Source organism: Mytilus californianus, unplaced genomic scaffold, assembly GCF_021869535.1.
Source record: "Mytilus californianus isolate M0D057914Y unplaced genomic scaffold, xbMytCali1.0.p SCAF_9, whole genome shotgun sequence".
NCBI lineage: Eukaryota > Metazoa > Mollusca > Bivalvia > Mytilida > Mytilidae > Mytilus > Mytilus californianus.
In genome coordinates, this window is record NW_026262745.1 from 58,498,190 (window position 1) to 58,514,504 (window position 16,315).

At 32.4% G+C, this 16,315-nt stretch overlaps 2 protein-coding genes across 2 annotated transcripts in view; both read left to right on the plus strand.

Moving 5' to 3' along the window:
* Window positions 1-6,250: 6,250 nt before the first annotated feature.
* Window positions 6,251-16,315, plus strand: part of LOC127716541 (dynein axonemal assembly factor 6-like) — a 33,483-nt gene continuing 23,418 nt past the window's right edge. Inside the window, exon 1 of the mRNA XM_052222759.1 lies at window positions 6,251-6,381. The gene's annotated coding sequence lies outside the window, so the exon portion shown is untranslated. The remainder of the gene's footprint in view (window positions 6,382-16,315) is intronic.
* On the plus strand, window positions 6,375-8,750 carry LOC127716540 (heat shock protein 70 B2-like). Its single transcript, XM_052222758.1, has one exon. The coding sequence runs from the start codon at window positions 6,668-6,670 to the stop codon at window positions 8,567-8,569; it is 1,902 nt and encodes a 633-aa protein (XP_052078718.1). The 5' UTR covers window positions 6,375-6,667; the 3' UTR covers window positions 8,570-8,750.

The window sequence follows — 16,315 nt, forward strand, 5'->3', positions numbered from 1 at the left end:
TAAATTCTTATTCAACTTTTAATTCGTTAAATTTAGGAAGGGGGGGGGGGGATGCATTTAGTTGATCCATTTTAAACATTTTTATTTAATTATGAAAGGATTTTTTTTGTGTAATCGCCTCCTTTGTAAATCATAATTACAACTTTATTTTTGCTATTATGTTATTTCAAACTCCTCCGTAAATGTTTTCGTGACTAACTTCCATTTATGTAACACATACTTATCCTGTTTAAACACCTCTTGGTTTATACTAGTGCGGTAGAAAAGAAAGGATGTGGGGTATCCATCCATGACATAAAATCAGCATATGCACAGCCAAAAAAACCCACAAAACACAAAAACACAAAAAGGCAAAAAACAGCGCTTATTGCTGTTCGTCATCTCAAAGTCATTCGCCCTATTACCCGTGATATATAAGGGGTTTGAAACCCGTTATTCTAGGATCTTGTTTTTTTTTTACACGAGTATCATACACCTTAACTTTCTACACCAAATAAAATGTTTATTCAAGTTGAAGAATATAATCCAAAGTTCGTAGAATACAAACTTACAATGTGCCAATGTTTATTCAAGTTGAAGAATATAATCTAAAGTTCAAAGAATACAAAATTACAATGTGCCAATGTTTATTCAAGTTGAAGAATATAATCTAAAGTTCATAGAATACAAACTTACAATATGTCAATGTTTATTCAAGTCATTTAAAGAATATAATCTAAAGTTCATAGAATACTAACTTACAATGTGCCAATGTTTATTCAAGTTGAAGAACACAATCTAAAGTTCGTAGAATACAAACTTACAATGTGCAAATGTTTATTCAAGTTGAAGAATATAATCTAAAGTTCATAGAATACAAACTTACAATGTGCCAATGTTTATTCAAATCGAAGAATATAATCTAAAGTTCATAGAATACAAACTTACAATGTGCCAATGTTTATTCATATTGAAGAATATAATCTAAAGTTCATAGAATACAAACTTACAATGTGTCATTGTTTATTCAAGTTGAAGAACATAATCTAAAGTTCGTAGAATACAAACTTACAATGTGCCAATGTTTATTCAAGTTGAAGAATATATTCTAAAGTTCATAGAATACAAACTTACAATGTGCCGATGTTTATTCAAGTTGAAGAATATAATCTAAAGTTCATAGAATACAAACTTACAATGTGCCAATGTTTATTCAAGTTGAAGAATATAATCTTAAGTTCATAGAATACAAACTTACAATGTGCCAATGTTTATTCAAGTTGAAGAATATAATCTAAAGTTCATAGAATACAAACTTACAATGTGCCAATGTTTATTCAAGTTGAAGAATATAATCTAAAGTTCATAGAATACAATCTTACAATGTGCCAATGTTTATTCATGTTGAAGAATAACTGAATATAATCTAAAATTCATAGAATACAAACTTACAATGAGCCAATGTTTATTCAAGTTGAAGAATATAATCTAAAGTTCATAGAATACAAACTTACAATGTGCCAATGTTTATTCAAGTTGATGAACACAATCTAAAGTTCATAGAATACAAACTTACAATGTGCCAATGTTTATTCAAGTTGAAGAATATAATCCAAAGTTCGTAGAATACAAACTTACAATGTGCCGATGATTATTCAAGTTGAAGAACATAATATAAAGTTCGTAGAATACAAACTTACAATGTACCAATGTTTATTCAAGTTGAAGAACACAATCTAAAGTTCGTAGAATACAAACTTACAATGTGCCAATGTTTATTCAAGTTGAAGAATATATTCTAAAGTTCATAGAATACAAACTTAGAATGTGCCAAAATAAATTTGATACACTATGTATTAACATATTTTACAGTTGTGCTCAAGAAATATATTGGTATCAACAGTTGATGAGCGTTAAAACCAACATGACGCAAGACCAGATATCAAATACCTGAAACTTAAAATTAAATTAATTCTACTTCTAAAAGTGTAGCAAAATGTATGAGGGTCAAGTTGAAGAATATAATCTAAAGTTCATAGAATACAATCTTACAATGTGCCAATGTTTATTCATGTTGAAGAATAACTGAATATAATCTAAAATTCATAGAATACAAACTTACAATGAGCCAATGTTTATTCAAGTTGAAGAATATAATCTAAAGTTCATAGAATACAAACTTACAATGTGCCAATGTTTATTCAAGTTGATGAACACAATCTAAAGTTCATAGAATACAAACTTACAATGTGCCAATGTTTATTCAAGTTGAAGAATATAATCCAAAGTTCGTAGAATACAAACTTACAATGTGCCGATGATTATTCAAGTTGAAGAACATAATATAAAGTTCGTAGAATACAAACTTACAATGTACCAATGTTTATTCAAGTTGAAGAACACAATCTAAAGTTCGTAGAATACAAACTTACAATGTGCCAATGTTTATTCAAGTTGAAGAATATATTCTAAAGTTCATAGAATACAAACTTAGAATGTGCCAAAATAAATTTGATACACTATGTATTAACATATTTTACAGTTGTGCTCAAGAAATATATTGGTATCAACAGTTGATGAGCGTTAAAACCAACATGACGCAAGACCAGATATCAAATACCTGAAACTTAAAATTAAATTAATTCTACTTCTAAAAGTGTAGCAAAATGTATGAGGGTCTGAATGGGGATTCCTTTTTCTGTATTTTTTAATTTTTTAGGCCATTTTTCTCAATTCTTTATACTTTTTGTCCATTATTCTCAATTCTTTATATTTAGCACCTCATTATTCTCTATTCTTTATTGTTTTGGTAAAATTTTCTCTATTCTTTATTTTTTGGGTCATTTTTCTCTATTCTTTATATTTTTTTGCTCATTATTCTCTATTCTATAACCCCCATCCATATCCTCATGTATGGTACTTGTGATCCGTGTGTTTTTTTTTTTAATTCAAAAAATAACTTATTACTTCATTTTAGGAATAAAAAAAATTACTTTGATCTTTGACGAAGAATCAAGTATTTTAATGAAGAAATGCACGAGAGTAATTTGCACATGACAGGATAGATAATTAATAAGTCTATAAAATCTCTGGAATGTGTTGGCACTCATACTTATAGTTACAAATAATTCAAATCGATGGTATTTGCTGTCTATGTACACTTATATAAATACGTTCAATCATGTAGCTTAAAAAAACAACCGGAAAGACGTAGTTATTAGTATTGCATTCCGCTAATTCCTTTACTACTAATTTTACAAAAAACACCCACAACCGCTGAAATCTCAGGCTCCTGGTGGTCAGTCACATAAAGTGGCGAGGTTAAACATGTATGTGAACGTTCTGTCCTCCCCGCAGAGTCATTTTAACTTGCCCTACCAGATTTGGACTAAATTGTAAATTATTTAAACGAAATTTAGAAGGCAAAGACTTTTCTTATCACTCCAAAAAGTCAATCACAGACTTTCTGTATATATTTATTTCCCACATATATCATTTTAATTAATTACTAGTAATGCGTAGTGTACCATCTGTGGTAAAGAGACCTTATATATTTAGCCTCAGTGGCTCCCGTGTTTATATTTTCTTTCTTTTTTTTTTTCTTCTTTTTATAAATATATGTTGAAAGGACTTGGGATTTTGCTATAAAAAAGGGGGCTCGGTCCTTTGTGTTCTTGATGTATGAACTGATTTAAGACCATGAAAGTCATTATCCATTTATTCAATCGTTACATATATCGATGCAGATTTATTTTGATATGACTTTTTTACTGTGCACGTTCTGAATAAGTATGAAATACTTGCCACTGGATGTACAGCAAACAACAAACACTATGTACCTGTAAATGCTGTTTATGTGACATAGTATTTGTTGTTTTATGCATATGTCATTGCAATTTTGTCGATGGAAATTGTGCTTAATAAATTTTAATTTGTTATTCGTCACTTTGTTACGTCTCTTTATATAAAAATTAAAGTAAAGTCTAAAGAATATTACGCCAATACTGATATATTTAGTCAGGTTAAAAGACATGTTGAATAATATTTTTCCATCGTTTATACTTCTATATTTAATTTCTTAGCTGGTTGTAGCTGTTCTATTGTTGTTTGAAATATAATGTCAAAGCCTAGAGTGGCCTTTTCCAAATTAACGATAAAATAAAAAGCATATATATGAATTTGACAACACATTTTGGAATTTTTTTTTTTTTTTTTTTTTTTTTTTTACTGGTCAATATAGTTTTAGCAACTTAGCAGCTGTATTCTTTTTTTTTTTAATTTTTTTTCTATTCCTTTTTTTTTTATTCTATTTTATGATTAAAATTGAAATTAATTTAAGGGGACACACATTTGAATGTCGGAGATTCGGAGACGGCATAGCTATTTTCAGACTATTGTTTCCTGTACGATTTAGTTAAAAGGTGACCAATTCAGGGGATGACCATTTGAATTTTTGGTTGGGTCCGGACGTTTTTTTAAATAATTAGGCTAGACTGATAAGCACTGAAAATAGATAATCTTGCCCAAGACAGGATGGACATTGATTTTCTACCCACAAAATGCTCAATGCGATTGTGTACCAAATAGGACATGAATTTTCGCGCGAAATCAATACACATACCTTGAAGCACGGAAAAAATAAATATTACGTCTGCGATAAAATCCTCCTCCACTAAAAAATCAATTTGTAGTATCCTTAAAATAGAGGCAAAAGATACCAAAGGGACATTCAAACTCATAAGTCGAAAATAAACTAACAACGCCATGGCAAAAAAAGAAAAAGACTAAAAGACAAACAACAGCACACAAAACACAACATAGAAAACTAAAGACTGAGCAACACGAACCCAACCAAAAACAGGAGGTGATCTCACATGTGCCACCCGTCGTTTTGCGCATGTAAGTACAAATCCGGTGATAAGTCAAATTCAGTAGGTCACATTAGAGGAAAAGAGGATGGGAGTGTGGATACGACAAATGGAATATATCTTTACTGGCCCGAGAACACAGTTATTTCGTAGTGCATTTCTTTTAGACAATAAATTCAAATTACAAAATCGCACCTGCTCTATCTCAAAAAGATTTTTACAGTGTAGTGTTCTACTTTGGGGACAAATAATATCAAAATTATAGAAAAGTCGATCGGCTTTAACTCAAAATACGGACAATTAAAAATTAAGAATGGAAATAGGGAATGTGTCAAAGAGACAACAACCCGACCAAAGAGCAGAAAACAGTCAAATGTATGTTAATAGGGTCTATAATTCAGTTTGACAGCTTCAGACATACATGTACTAATGTTTGATCTTTTTAACTGTACAAAATCACTACTTTACATAAAAATTCATCATCCAATTTTTTTTAACTTGTAATTTCATCCCCATTCTTAATATTTCATGCATAAAATATAAAGAAATACATTTGGAAGGGTATGAAAAAAAAATTCAAGTTATACACTGTCCACACTAGGGACTATATTAGTCAAAGGACGAACACTGTGTCCTCAGACCAACTTATTGAATTTTCCCTATCAAAACAATTTTACTCCCTCTCTAAGACTGTCGGATAGTATGCACCCATAAAGAATAAAACATTTGACTTCCGTCTTTTAAGACAAAAAATAACAACGAATCACCTAGTATAGAACCATTTTCTACATAAGGAAATGCCTGTACCAAGTCAGGAATATGACAGTTGTTTTCCATTCGTTTGATGTGTTTGAGCTTTTGATTTTGCCATTTTAAAAAGGACTTTCCGTTTTGAATTTCCCTTGGAGTTCGGTATTTTTGTTATTATGCTTTTCATCCGTTACAAGTAAAAATTGGTCGCCGTGATATAGCCAAAAGTGTTGAAAGTGTTAAACACCAATAATCATTTAATCAATCAATCAATCAGTCAAGTTTCCTTGATGAGTCCGAAAATATATTTAACAACGAAAGAAGATATATAATATTGTTTGGAAGAAATGATTTAATATTTGCACGCTTAAATATCAAAGGCGTCGATTAAAACCGGTTTTCTAAAATGATATAAAAACTAGAATTATTATAGGTAAACGTTTGTGTTAATAAATCCGGTATAACCTAATAAAGAAGTTAAATAAAATAGTCAACTGTGTATCTGTAATTCTATTCAACCATGCAACATTAATAGTTATCAATCGAACGTTCTAGTTTTTTACAAAATATCATTACCATCTTATGTAAAAATTAAAAATAGATACTGAAATTTGTTGGCTTTCAATCATAATTGCGTTTCACAAATTACTGACAATAAGAAATTTCTAGACGTTGTATGCATGATTATATATTTTGTAAATATAAACACATACAGGTAAACTCTAGAAGTATCCGTAGCAAAACATCAAGTGAATATTTATTAACTTAGTCAGTTTCACGAGGCGTAAATATACTACATATATCAACCTGAGTGAAGCTGCACTAACTTCACGTCTAACATTGTTTGTGTTTTGGCAAGAAAATAGCTGACTTTATATTATTTGATTTGTCTCTGAGTTCGTATAGGCCTTCCGTGTTTCGAGCTCGGATATAGTTAGACGTTTCTGGGACTAGTAACTAAAGAAACCGAAAGAGACTATAACTCGTTTTAGTTTTGGACTAAAATCTTTACCTGTTGTATATAATCATCTTCGAATAGTTTGGCTATATCTGACAGTTTTTATTTCAAAATGAGTGCAAAAGCGGTTGGAATCGATCTTGGGACAACTTATTCTTGTGTTGGAGCTTTCCAGAACGGGAAAGTTGAAATTATAGCCAATGACCAAGGAAACAGGACAACGCCGAGTTACGTAGCGTTCACGGACACTGAACGTTTAATTGGGGATGCAGCTAAAAGCCAAGTTGCGATGAATGCCACGAATTCTGTGTTTGACGCAAAACGCCTGATCGGTCGAAAATTTGATGACATATCAGTTCAGAACGATATGAAACATTGGCCGTTTAAAGTGATAAATGTCAATAATAAACCAATGATTCAAGTGGAATTTAAAGGAGAAACGAAAAAATTCAGTGCCGAGGAAATCAGTTCCATGGTACTTACAAAAATGGCGGAGACAGCAAGTGCATATCTTGGAAAGAAAATAAAAGATGTTGTTGTAACAGTACCAGCTTATTTCAACGATTCTCAAAGGCAAGCAACTAAAGATTCCGGATCAATCGCTGGATTAAATGTTTTGAGGATTATAAACGAGCCAACCGCAGCAGCTCTGGCCTACGGTCTCGATAAAAACTTGAAAGGTGAAAAGAATGTTTTGATTTACGATCTTGGAGGCGGGACATTCGATGTATCGATTCTTACGATCGATGAAGGGTCGATGTTCGAGGTGAGGTCCACAGCGGGAGATACTCACCTTGGGGGAGAGGATTTTGATATTAGGATGGTGGATTTTTTCATGCAGGAATTCAAACGAAAGCACCACAAGGATATGAGCGGCAATAACAGAGCCGTAAGGAGATTGAGAACGGCATGTGAAAGGGCGAAGCGAACTTTGTCCAGCAGCGCCGAAGCAAGTATAGAAATAGATTCACTATTTGACGGTGTTGATTATTATACTAAAATCTCCCGGGCTAGATTCGAAGAGCTCAATGCAGATCTCTTTAGGGGAACACTTGAACCGGTCGAACGTGCACTTCGAGATGCGAAACTTGATAAATCTAAAATCCACGATGTTGTCCTTGTCGGTGGATCTACAAGAATTCCAAAAATTCAAAAGCTATTACAAGAATTCATGGCAGGAAGAGAGTTAAACAAATCAATCAATCCCGATGAAGCTGTCGCCTATGGCGCTGCGATACAAGCCGCCGTTCTAACAGGCGACACCAGCGAAGCAATCAAAGATGTTCTCTTAGTTGACGTTGCGCCGTTATCTTTAGGAATTGAAACAGCAGGTGGCGTAATGACAAATCTGATCGACCGGAACAGCAGGATACCTTGCAAAATGGCAAAAACATTTACAACTTACGCGGACAACCAACCTGGTGTTCATATACAGGTATATGAAGGTGAAAGAGCCATGACCAAAGACAATAATCTATTAGGAAATTTTGATTTAAATGGTATACCACCCGCACCACGTGGTGTTCCGCAAATTGAAGTGACTTTTGACATTGACTCTAACGGAATCTTAAACGTTCATGCCGAGGATAAAAGTACGGGTAAATCCAATAAAATTACAATTACAAACGATAAAGGACGATTGAGCAAGGCCGAGATAGACCGAATGGTTAACGAAGCAGAGAAATACAAAGATGAAGATGATAAACAGCGCGAAAGAGTAACTGCGAAAAATCAGCTTGAGAATTACGCTTTTACTGTTCGGATGGCGATAAATGACGCAGGGGACAAGCTGTCACAAGATGAGAAAGATAAAGTGCTAAAAATATGTGAAGAGACACTGAAATGGCTAGAAGCAAATACGCTAGCCGAAAAAGATGAATACGACTATCACATGAAAGATTTACAACAGGTAGCGTCGCCTGTAATGACAAAACTACATGGAGGCGGTGCCAAGTCTGGAGGCGAATCACACGGAGGCTCAGCACAGGGACCAACAGTTGAGGAAGTAGATTAATTGATTGAAAAAGAAATATGACGTGTATTTATATATAATGTATCTGTATTTTTTTTCAGATTATGCTTAAGTGATAAATGATCAGTTTATGTTGCTGTGTTTGACGCTTGGCAAATACTCATTGTGAATATATATCTATATATCGCTTCATGTTTCAAAATAAATATTTATTTTGTTAGAATTTAACGTAGTCATTGAACTGATTCAAAAAAAATATTTTCATGAACACTTTTATTGATCCATTGCTCCAGCCAGCAAGGTGTATTGATTCTAGATTCGTGAATTTCAAAATGATACAGATTCCCTGCTATAGTAAAAGAACTGTTACTACATAGGTTTAGATGGATGAAGGGGAAAAGGGGGATGGTTATTGGCAATTGAAGATATATATAAACAAACTGTCGGAAAGGTTCTCAGTATTTTTTTAATTTTTAGCGTTATGATTATAATTGAAAAGGGGAATTTTCTTAAGGTTTCAGTATTAGATAAACAAGACAAATGTAAAATAAAACAAACAAAAAACAAAAACAAAAACTCCGACCATATATACTTCTTCTTTCTTCATGAATATTTTTGAACATAAACATTTGATGTAACATGTTCGACCGTAGCCTTGCGTTAAAAATAATGAAATATGATATGATTTCCTATGAGACATTATCCAACAGAGACCAAACAACGTAGATGTTCCAAGGCAACTATGGATCAACGTAAGGCCTTTATCGAAAGGTGTTGGATAGCTTGATCTACCCGCATACATGGAACAAATTGCCTGTGAAAGGACGGATTTGCTGATTGGAAAGTTTTTCCGAAATTTCAACAAAAATAACACGTTTGTACTAAGATTTGCATATGAAATCCTTTCCAGTAATCGCCTTTCATTTGACTCTCTTTCTAGACTTTCTTTTTGGCTCGATACAAATTTTTTTTTTCAACTGTATATATAGAAGGATTCCATTCTGTGCTTACTTAATCAACTATAAAAAGCCAATGTTATATTGTGATCAGATAAGAGGAAGTTCTTGAGAAGTATTTATTTTTTCAAATCACAAAACACATATTAGATAAAAAGATTTTCCACATATCTAAAAGGACTCTTTTTGAACATTTTATAATCTTTATTTACCCAAGTCATAACAACTATAGGCATACAACATATAAACTACACACAGTATACATAGATAGCAGAAGGAAGTGTGAAACATGTTACAACATATTAGATCTTAACATGCACAGGGAATGTACCGGGCTAAAAGAATGGACATCGAGCTGTTGAATTCTAGACAGTAGAATTCGTAACACATTAAAAATCTTCATACTGTTAAAAACAAATTCTCGTAATGAACTCAAATAGCAAAGAATGGTGAATTGCATTTCAAATTATCGCAAAAAAGGGACAACTTCCTAATAGCAGTGTCCCTTAATTCATAAAATTTAAGATAAGACTTAGTAAAGCCATTTCAAAAGTGCGGCTTTGGTAATATCGTGATCACCGACTGGGTCAAACTAAAGACTTTAAAACTGATATTTCATGCTTCTCTGACACGCTTGAGACATTTAAGAGTAAACGCAGAAAAAATTGTGGGCTCGGCGTAAATCATGCAGTAATCATACGTTTTTAAGGGGGATCAAGGGTCCATACCGATTAAAGCGGTACAAGCATAATTCTCACCAATTTTTTCGTGACCTAGATACATTTGAAGAAAAGCTTTAAGGGATTTTTAAATGCCAACCACCCCCTTTTTCCCCTTTTCCTCTTTTTTTTTATGCATTCATTTCTCATATCTCATAAACATGTTTACAATCTAAGTATATGTAATAGTTGCTGCTGGGCGTTACAACAAAGTGTATATGTAAACACGTATTACCCCTTTTTCAAACATGTCAAACATATCATGCATTACTATTAAGTTGTCAAAAATCAATATTTATTAGTTTTCTTTTGGCGTCGAGTAAATTTTCGTGAGAGGAAAATAATGTCAATTGCATTCCTTTGTAGTGAATATTATCTCTAAGTTGTAATCATTTGTTTTGTCGGCACAAATCCAAAACACGTTGCTGCGGAGGAGGATTTAATTAAGCTATTGTTGCTGGATATTCGTCAATGCGGTTAAAATGCCATTTAAAGTTCCCTATTTGATTAAAGACAAACACTTGAAGTTGCACTTACCGCCACTTGTTTCAGCCATAGGTACTTGGGGATCGGAGATATTTGTTGCCCTCCCCCTTTTTCCAAAATCCGTATTTTTTTTTTTTTTTTTTTTTTTTTTTGTCTACGCACGGTTTACGATAATATATGCATATATCAGTTATCTGTGGATTAGTTAACTAGCAAATGATAGTTATAAATCATAAACAAATGTTGTTGTTTCTAGTATAATTATGTACGCATAACACAGAAAAACGCGAAAATAATCAATAGAAAAAGAAAACAAAAAAATATCGGATTTTTTAGGAAAAAAGGGGGGAGGGCAAAACAAACTGTCCTGTTCCCAAGTACTTATGGTTCCAACGTTAAAATTGAACGAAAACAAATTGTATTCCAATTAGCTTAGCAGCAACCCAATATTATGTTTTATACTGTCTTAAATTATGTATATGAAAGAGTGAATATGCCAAAACCAAACAAAGATACATTATGATTTTTTACGCCTGACACGTGTTTCGTCTGCATGAGACTTATCAGTGGCACTTGAATAAACCAATTTAAAAGTCCATATTAAACATCAAATGAAAGGGCATTGCAAGCCAACAGCGACAAAATTGTACTAAATACGGCTTAGGTCAACTCATAATGACTGGAGAAGAAAAACCTTAAGTGTTGTTATTGTTTAAGTGTCTTCAAATTTATAACCACAAAATTCATAATTCAAAAAAGGCAAAGCTCTATATCGACAAGGTTAACATGATTTGAGAATCAATTTTGATAGAGGTTAACATTTCTTTAATAAAGATATAATTAGTCTCAGAGCAATACTTTATGTCTTCTGTGTTTTTGTTAATAGTTTTATGTGTGCGTTTTGTCAGGATCTGATGAGTTAAGAGTCGACTAATTTTTGTCGAACCTCAGAAGCGAGAAATAGCAATATTATAAAATTGAATGCTGTTTTTTTCTTCTAATTTCTCATGATACGAAATAAAAGCAAGTGACATTCACATTTTTAAAGAAGAGCAGCACCTGCTGTAAATATGCAGTATTGCAGCAATGGTAGTAACTTTTAGACACAATTTTATTACCAGTACATAATCTAAATTATTCGTGAACAGGACGAATAACTGGCATGGACACAATCACCCGACAAGGGAAGTTACTGTACAACATATTAAACACTCGTTAAGCCACGTTTGAAAATGCCATTTAAAGTTATTTATAAATTGGAGACTGGTAGCATATGCAGTTACAAGTACATATCGCGATTCATTCTACAGGTATAATTAACGAGTTTTTATTGTCCATATACCTAGTTGCCAGATGGTATATCGACGATGTATCGACATAAAACAGAGGCTGTTATATGGTATGATTGCATGCCAGTGACATTATACATGATTTTCATCGAGTTTGGTTTCTCGTGGAACACAAATTCAAGTGCAGATCCAGGATTTTTGAAAGAGGTTCGTAATTCCAGAACACAGAATGTATACCGCCGAACGGAGCGATGTGAAAAACAATTTGTACGATTTTATGCCATTTAAAAAAAAATCCGATCAAAATAGGGGCGTACCCCTTCTATGTCCCGCCTGAATTCACCCTTGCAAAAGACATTTACACAAATATTCGGCTTTGGGCGTCCCTGATCACAGTGAAGAGGGGGGCAATACCCTTTTCTGTTAACCTGTTTTGGGCTATTTCAAAAGAGGGACGAAAGATACCAGAGGGACAGTCAAACTCATAGATCGAAAACAAACTGACAACGCCATGGCCAAAAATAAAAAGACAAACAGACAAATAATAGTACAGATGACACAACATAGAAAACTAAAGACTAAGCAACACGAACCCCACCAAAAACTGGGGGTGATCTCAGGTGCTCCGGAAGGGTAAGCAGATCCTGCTCCACATGTGGCACCCGTCGTGTTGCTTATGTTATTACAAATCCGGTAAATAGTCTAATTCGGTAAGTCACATTCGTGAAAAGGGAAGGGTATTGTAGTCAAGGTGTTGTTAACTGTTATTTGAAATATATATAAACTGTTTACTGTTTTCAACCCACTGTCTGTTATCTGTTCTGTTAAAATTGGCAATGTTGTTAATTGCTTTATATGAAAATGGGATTCCTGTTATCTGTTACTGGACACTTAAAGTGTTCATTGTTTTTTTTTAAATAATTTATCTCTGTTAACTTTTATTTACAAGAATTTTCAAGATTCACACTAATCATATTAAATTTGCTGTTAATCTCTTTCTTTCATTTTTGTATAAAGTGTGCCATGTGAAGTACACATAAATAAAGTAATGTATAAAATTCTTTATTCATAATATGATTTTACAATCAAATTGCAAAGGTGATTTATACATTTTCTAGAATTAATCAAAAATTAACATGTAAAGAAAAAAAATATATAAAAAATGAAAAAATAACACAACCGTTGTAGATAAACGAAAGCTATCTGCTCATTTACAATATTTAACTAGCAATTCTTGTTATAATTTTAGGACTAGAAATGCACAATGATTATTGATTTGAGATCGTTTGTGGTAAAGCGGTTATTTAAAAAATATCTTAAAATGGGATGAACAGTGCTTTAAAATTATGTGAAATCAAAATCACGGAAGCATGATTAAGTTGCTTTTTAAATCAAGGAGTCTCTGATTTTAGAAGAATTTTAATTCCAATTTACCAATTTTTTTTTATTTCAATAAATCCAAAGTTATTTCTTCTGAAAAAAAAAAATTATGCAGGTTTAGATAATCTTCCTTTTAAAAGTCAAGGTTAATGAGTAACTTTCTTTTTTCTTGGTATATGTTCCAAAATTGGTTTGTTCAGTAGAAAGAATAAAAAGTAAGGACAATTTTGATATATGAAGAGTTGCTTCTTTAAAGATCTTTGAAAACGTTAACTTTTAAAAAGGAATACTGAAAAAAGTCCAAGTGTTGCTAAGAAAGATTTCTACAAGTAGCCAAAAATACTCTACCATGATAAATAAGGAAAGATAAAGAAATATGAAATCAATCCAATCTAAAAAATACTAGAGCACTTACAAACTTTTTTTTTACAATTTTGAAATTCCTCAAATTTGGATAGAACAATCAAATACCTTAATATTGTTCGATTTTTAATATGGTTGTTAAGTGTTATTGAAGTTTTTACACCACTGTTATCTGTTATTCAGTTAAAGTTGGTGTTAACTGTTATCAGCATTTTATATTTGTTGTTAACTGTTTTTGCCAAAATCGAGGTGTTGTTAACATGTTAACTAACCCCCTATTCAACCCCCCTCCCCAGTGAAGGCCCTTTATTGTAAATCCAGAAATTTAATGTGCTTTGGTCTGGACATACATGTATGTAATTTATAAAGTGTTGTTTCTATTTTTGTTTATCCTTGACCGGAACTTCAGATGATTGTCAGTAAAGACATGGATATATATATAGATAGTAAACTGTACATAGTCAGTATAGATGCAAATCATAATGCCAACGATTTACATTTGATATAAAATGACAGGAAATACGAAAAAAACAACAAATTAAAACAGCATTGATCAAATATATATATATATCCCGGCTAGCCGAGTCCCTGTGACGGTAGCAGGTCGTTCCCGCCCCCCAAAATAATCTGGTCCCAAGTCGATCCGTCCCCATAATGAAATGATTATTAGTTATTATAAAAATCGGAGAGTTTTGTAAAATATACGCATATGATAAAGGGTAAGTGGCAATTTGCACATGAAAGAATTGAGTAAATTTCGCTGATCGTAGGAATAGTTTTTTTGGAACAGTATTGATGATCAATACAAAAGGTAAGAAATTTATGAAAGGAATTCGGCATTTCAAACAATATTTCTCAATTTGAGTAGTTTTTATAATTTTTAAATGAAAAAAGTTTGCGTGCATTAGCTTGGTGATCAACCTGTGTTCATTACATCAGTTGTTAAAAAGATTATTACGATCAAAGTCATATGAAAAATGCTGAGACATGTTGACTAATGATTGTACTAACTTCTGCAATACATGTTTTGAGTATAATTATGCATATCCAGCATTCTTGGTAATTTCTAATTTAAAACAAATATTCGAATACATGGTCTCCTCTAGTGAAAATGATATATTTGAATATGCGTCAAAGGCACAATTTTTGAACGTCCAAATTTGCTGTAATTCATAAAAGTATTAGAATATATAAATACAAGTCAAATATATACAATTTTTATCCCTTGTAAATATTTTTTTTTTAAATTGGGGCCAGATCGATTTTAAATATGGGCCGGAACGACGAATATGGACGAATCGACTTGGGTTGGATCAGGGAGACTGTCCCTGGCTGGATTGACTAAAATCCCTGTGACCAGTCTGAGATTACCATACAATCTCAGGACCAGTCAAGGCAGTCATGGTCCAAAGAAAGAGACTGCAAGCGGCTATTGCCAAATATGACTCAGGACCTTCCATTTTATATCACATGAATCCATTTTGCTGTTCCTAATTTACTAGAATGATATATCGAAAATAATAGTTGAAAATTTATTAATGATAAGCAGACTGAGAGACAAATTGTATATATATGCCTCTGTTGTTAGTAAAAAATGGAAACAATTTGTAAATTAAAAATTTTAGGCGTCCCTGAGAAGCGCTTTTCTGGATTCACACTGAGACTACTATAACTGTGTTATAGTAGTCTCAGATTAACATCAGAAACGCTCAAATCCGAATATTTGAAAGCCAAGGATGTATCATATAAACAAGGATTTGTATAGTGATATATACAAATCCTTGATATAAACAGAGACATATATACACAGAGATTGGCAACTCCGTGAAATCCCGTTAAAAAACGCGGCCCGGAATGAGATTCTCGTCGATAATTATTCTACAACATGTAGACAAGTCAGGGATGAATAACCTCGATAGCTAATCAAGAAAAGTAATAGGAAAACTTATTTCAGATCAAATAAATTCTTTTTCTAAAAAACTACTTGAAATAGTTGTATTTTTTTTAGTGTATTTGATTGAGAAAATATTTTTTTCTTTTTTTCGGCATTTCTTTTAATTTAAAAAGTAAAATCTGGTAATGATCATGATATTACAAGAAATATTTCTTTGCTTAAGTTTGCTTCTAAATTTCACAGTGAAATTATGTGTGTCCGATTTTCCGGTCATTATTTCCTTAGAGTTGTGACTGGATTCACAGGTGTGCGATTACGCAATTTATTGCCCTCCGATCACCTGAATTTTGCCGGAGGTGAAGTTCTAAGTGGACTATTACTTGGTAATTGTTTTTACAACTAAACAAATTCTGACATATCTTATTTTAACCGGTACGTCTAAACACTGCTAAGGAGTCCTTAGTGCACTAAGGACGTATACTATGCCACTAAGGACTAGAAGGGGTGCTGTTACATGTATTATGTTTCCATTTTAAGTAAGAGATTGATTTTTAATGCATAAATTTCAAATTTAATAGAAAAATAATCACAAATAAATGAGTTATTAAGCATTGTTTAAGCACGTGCCCGTTTTTCTTTGATATGCCGAAAATCAGTGAACCGATTGACACGTGCCATATAACATAACAACTTATTAAACA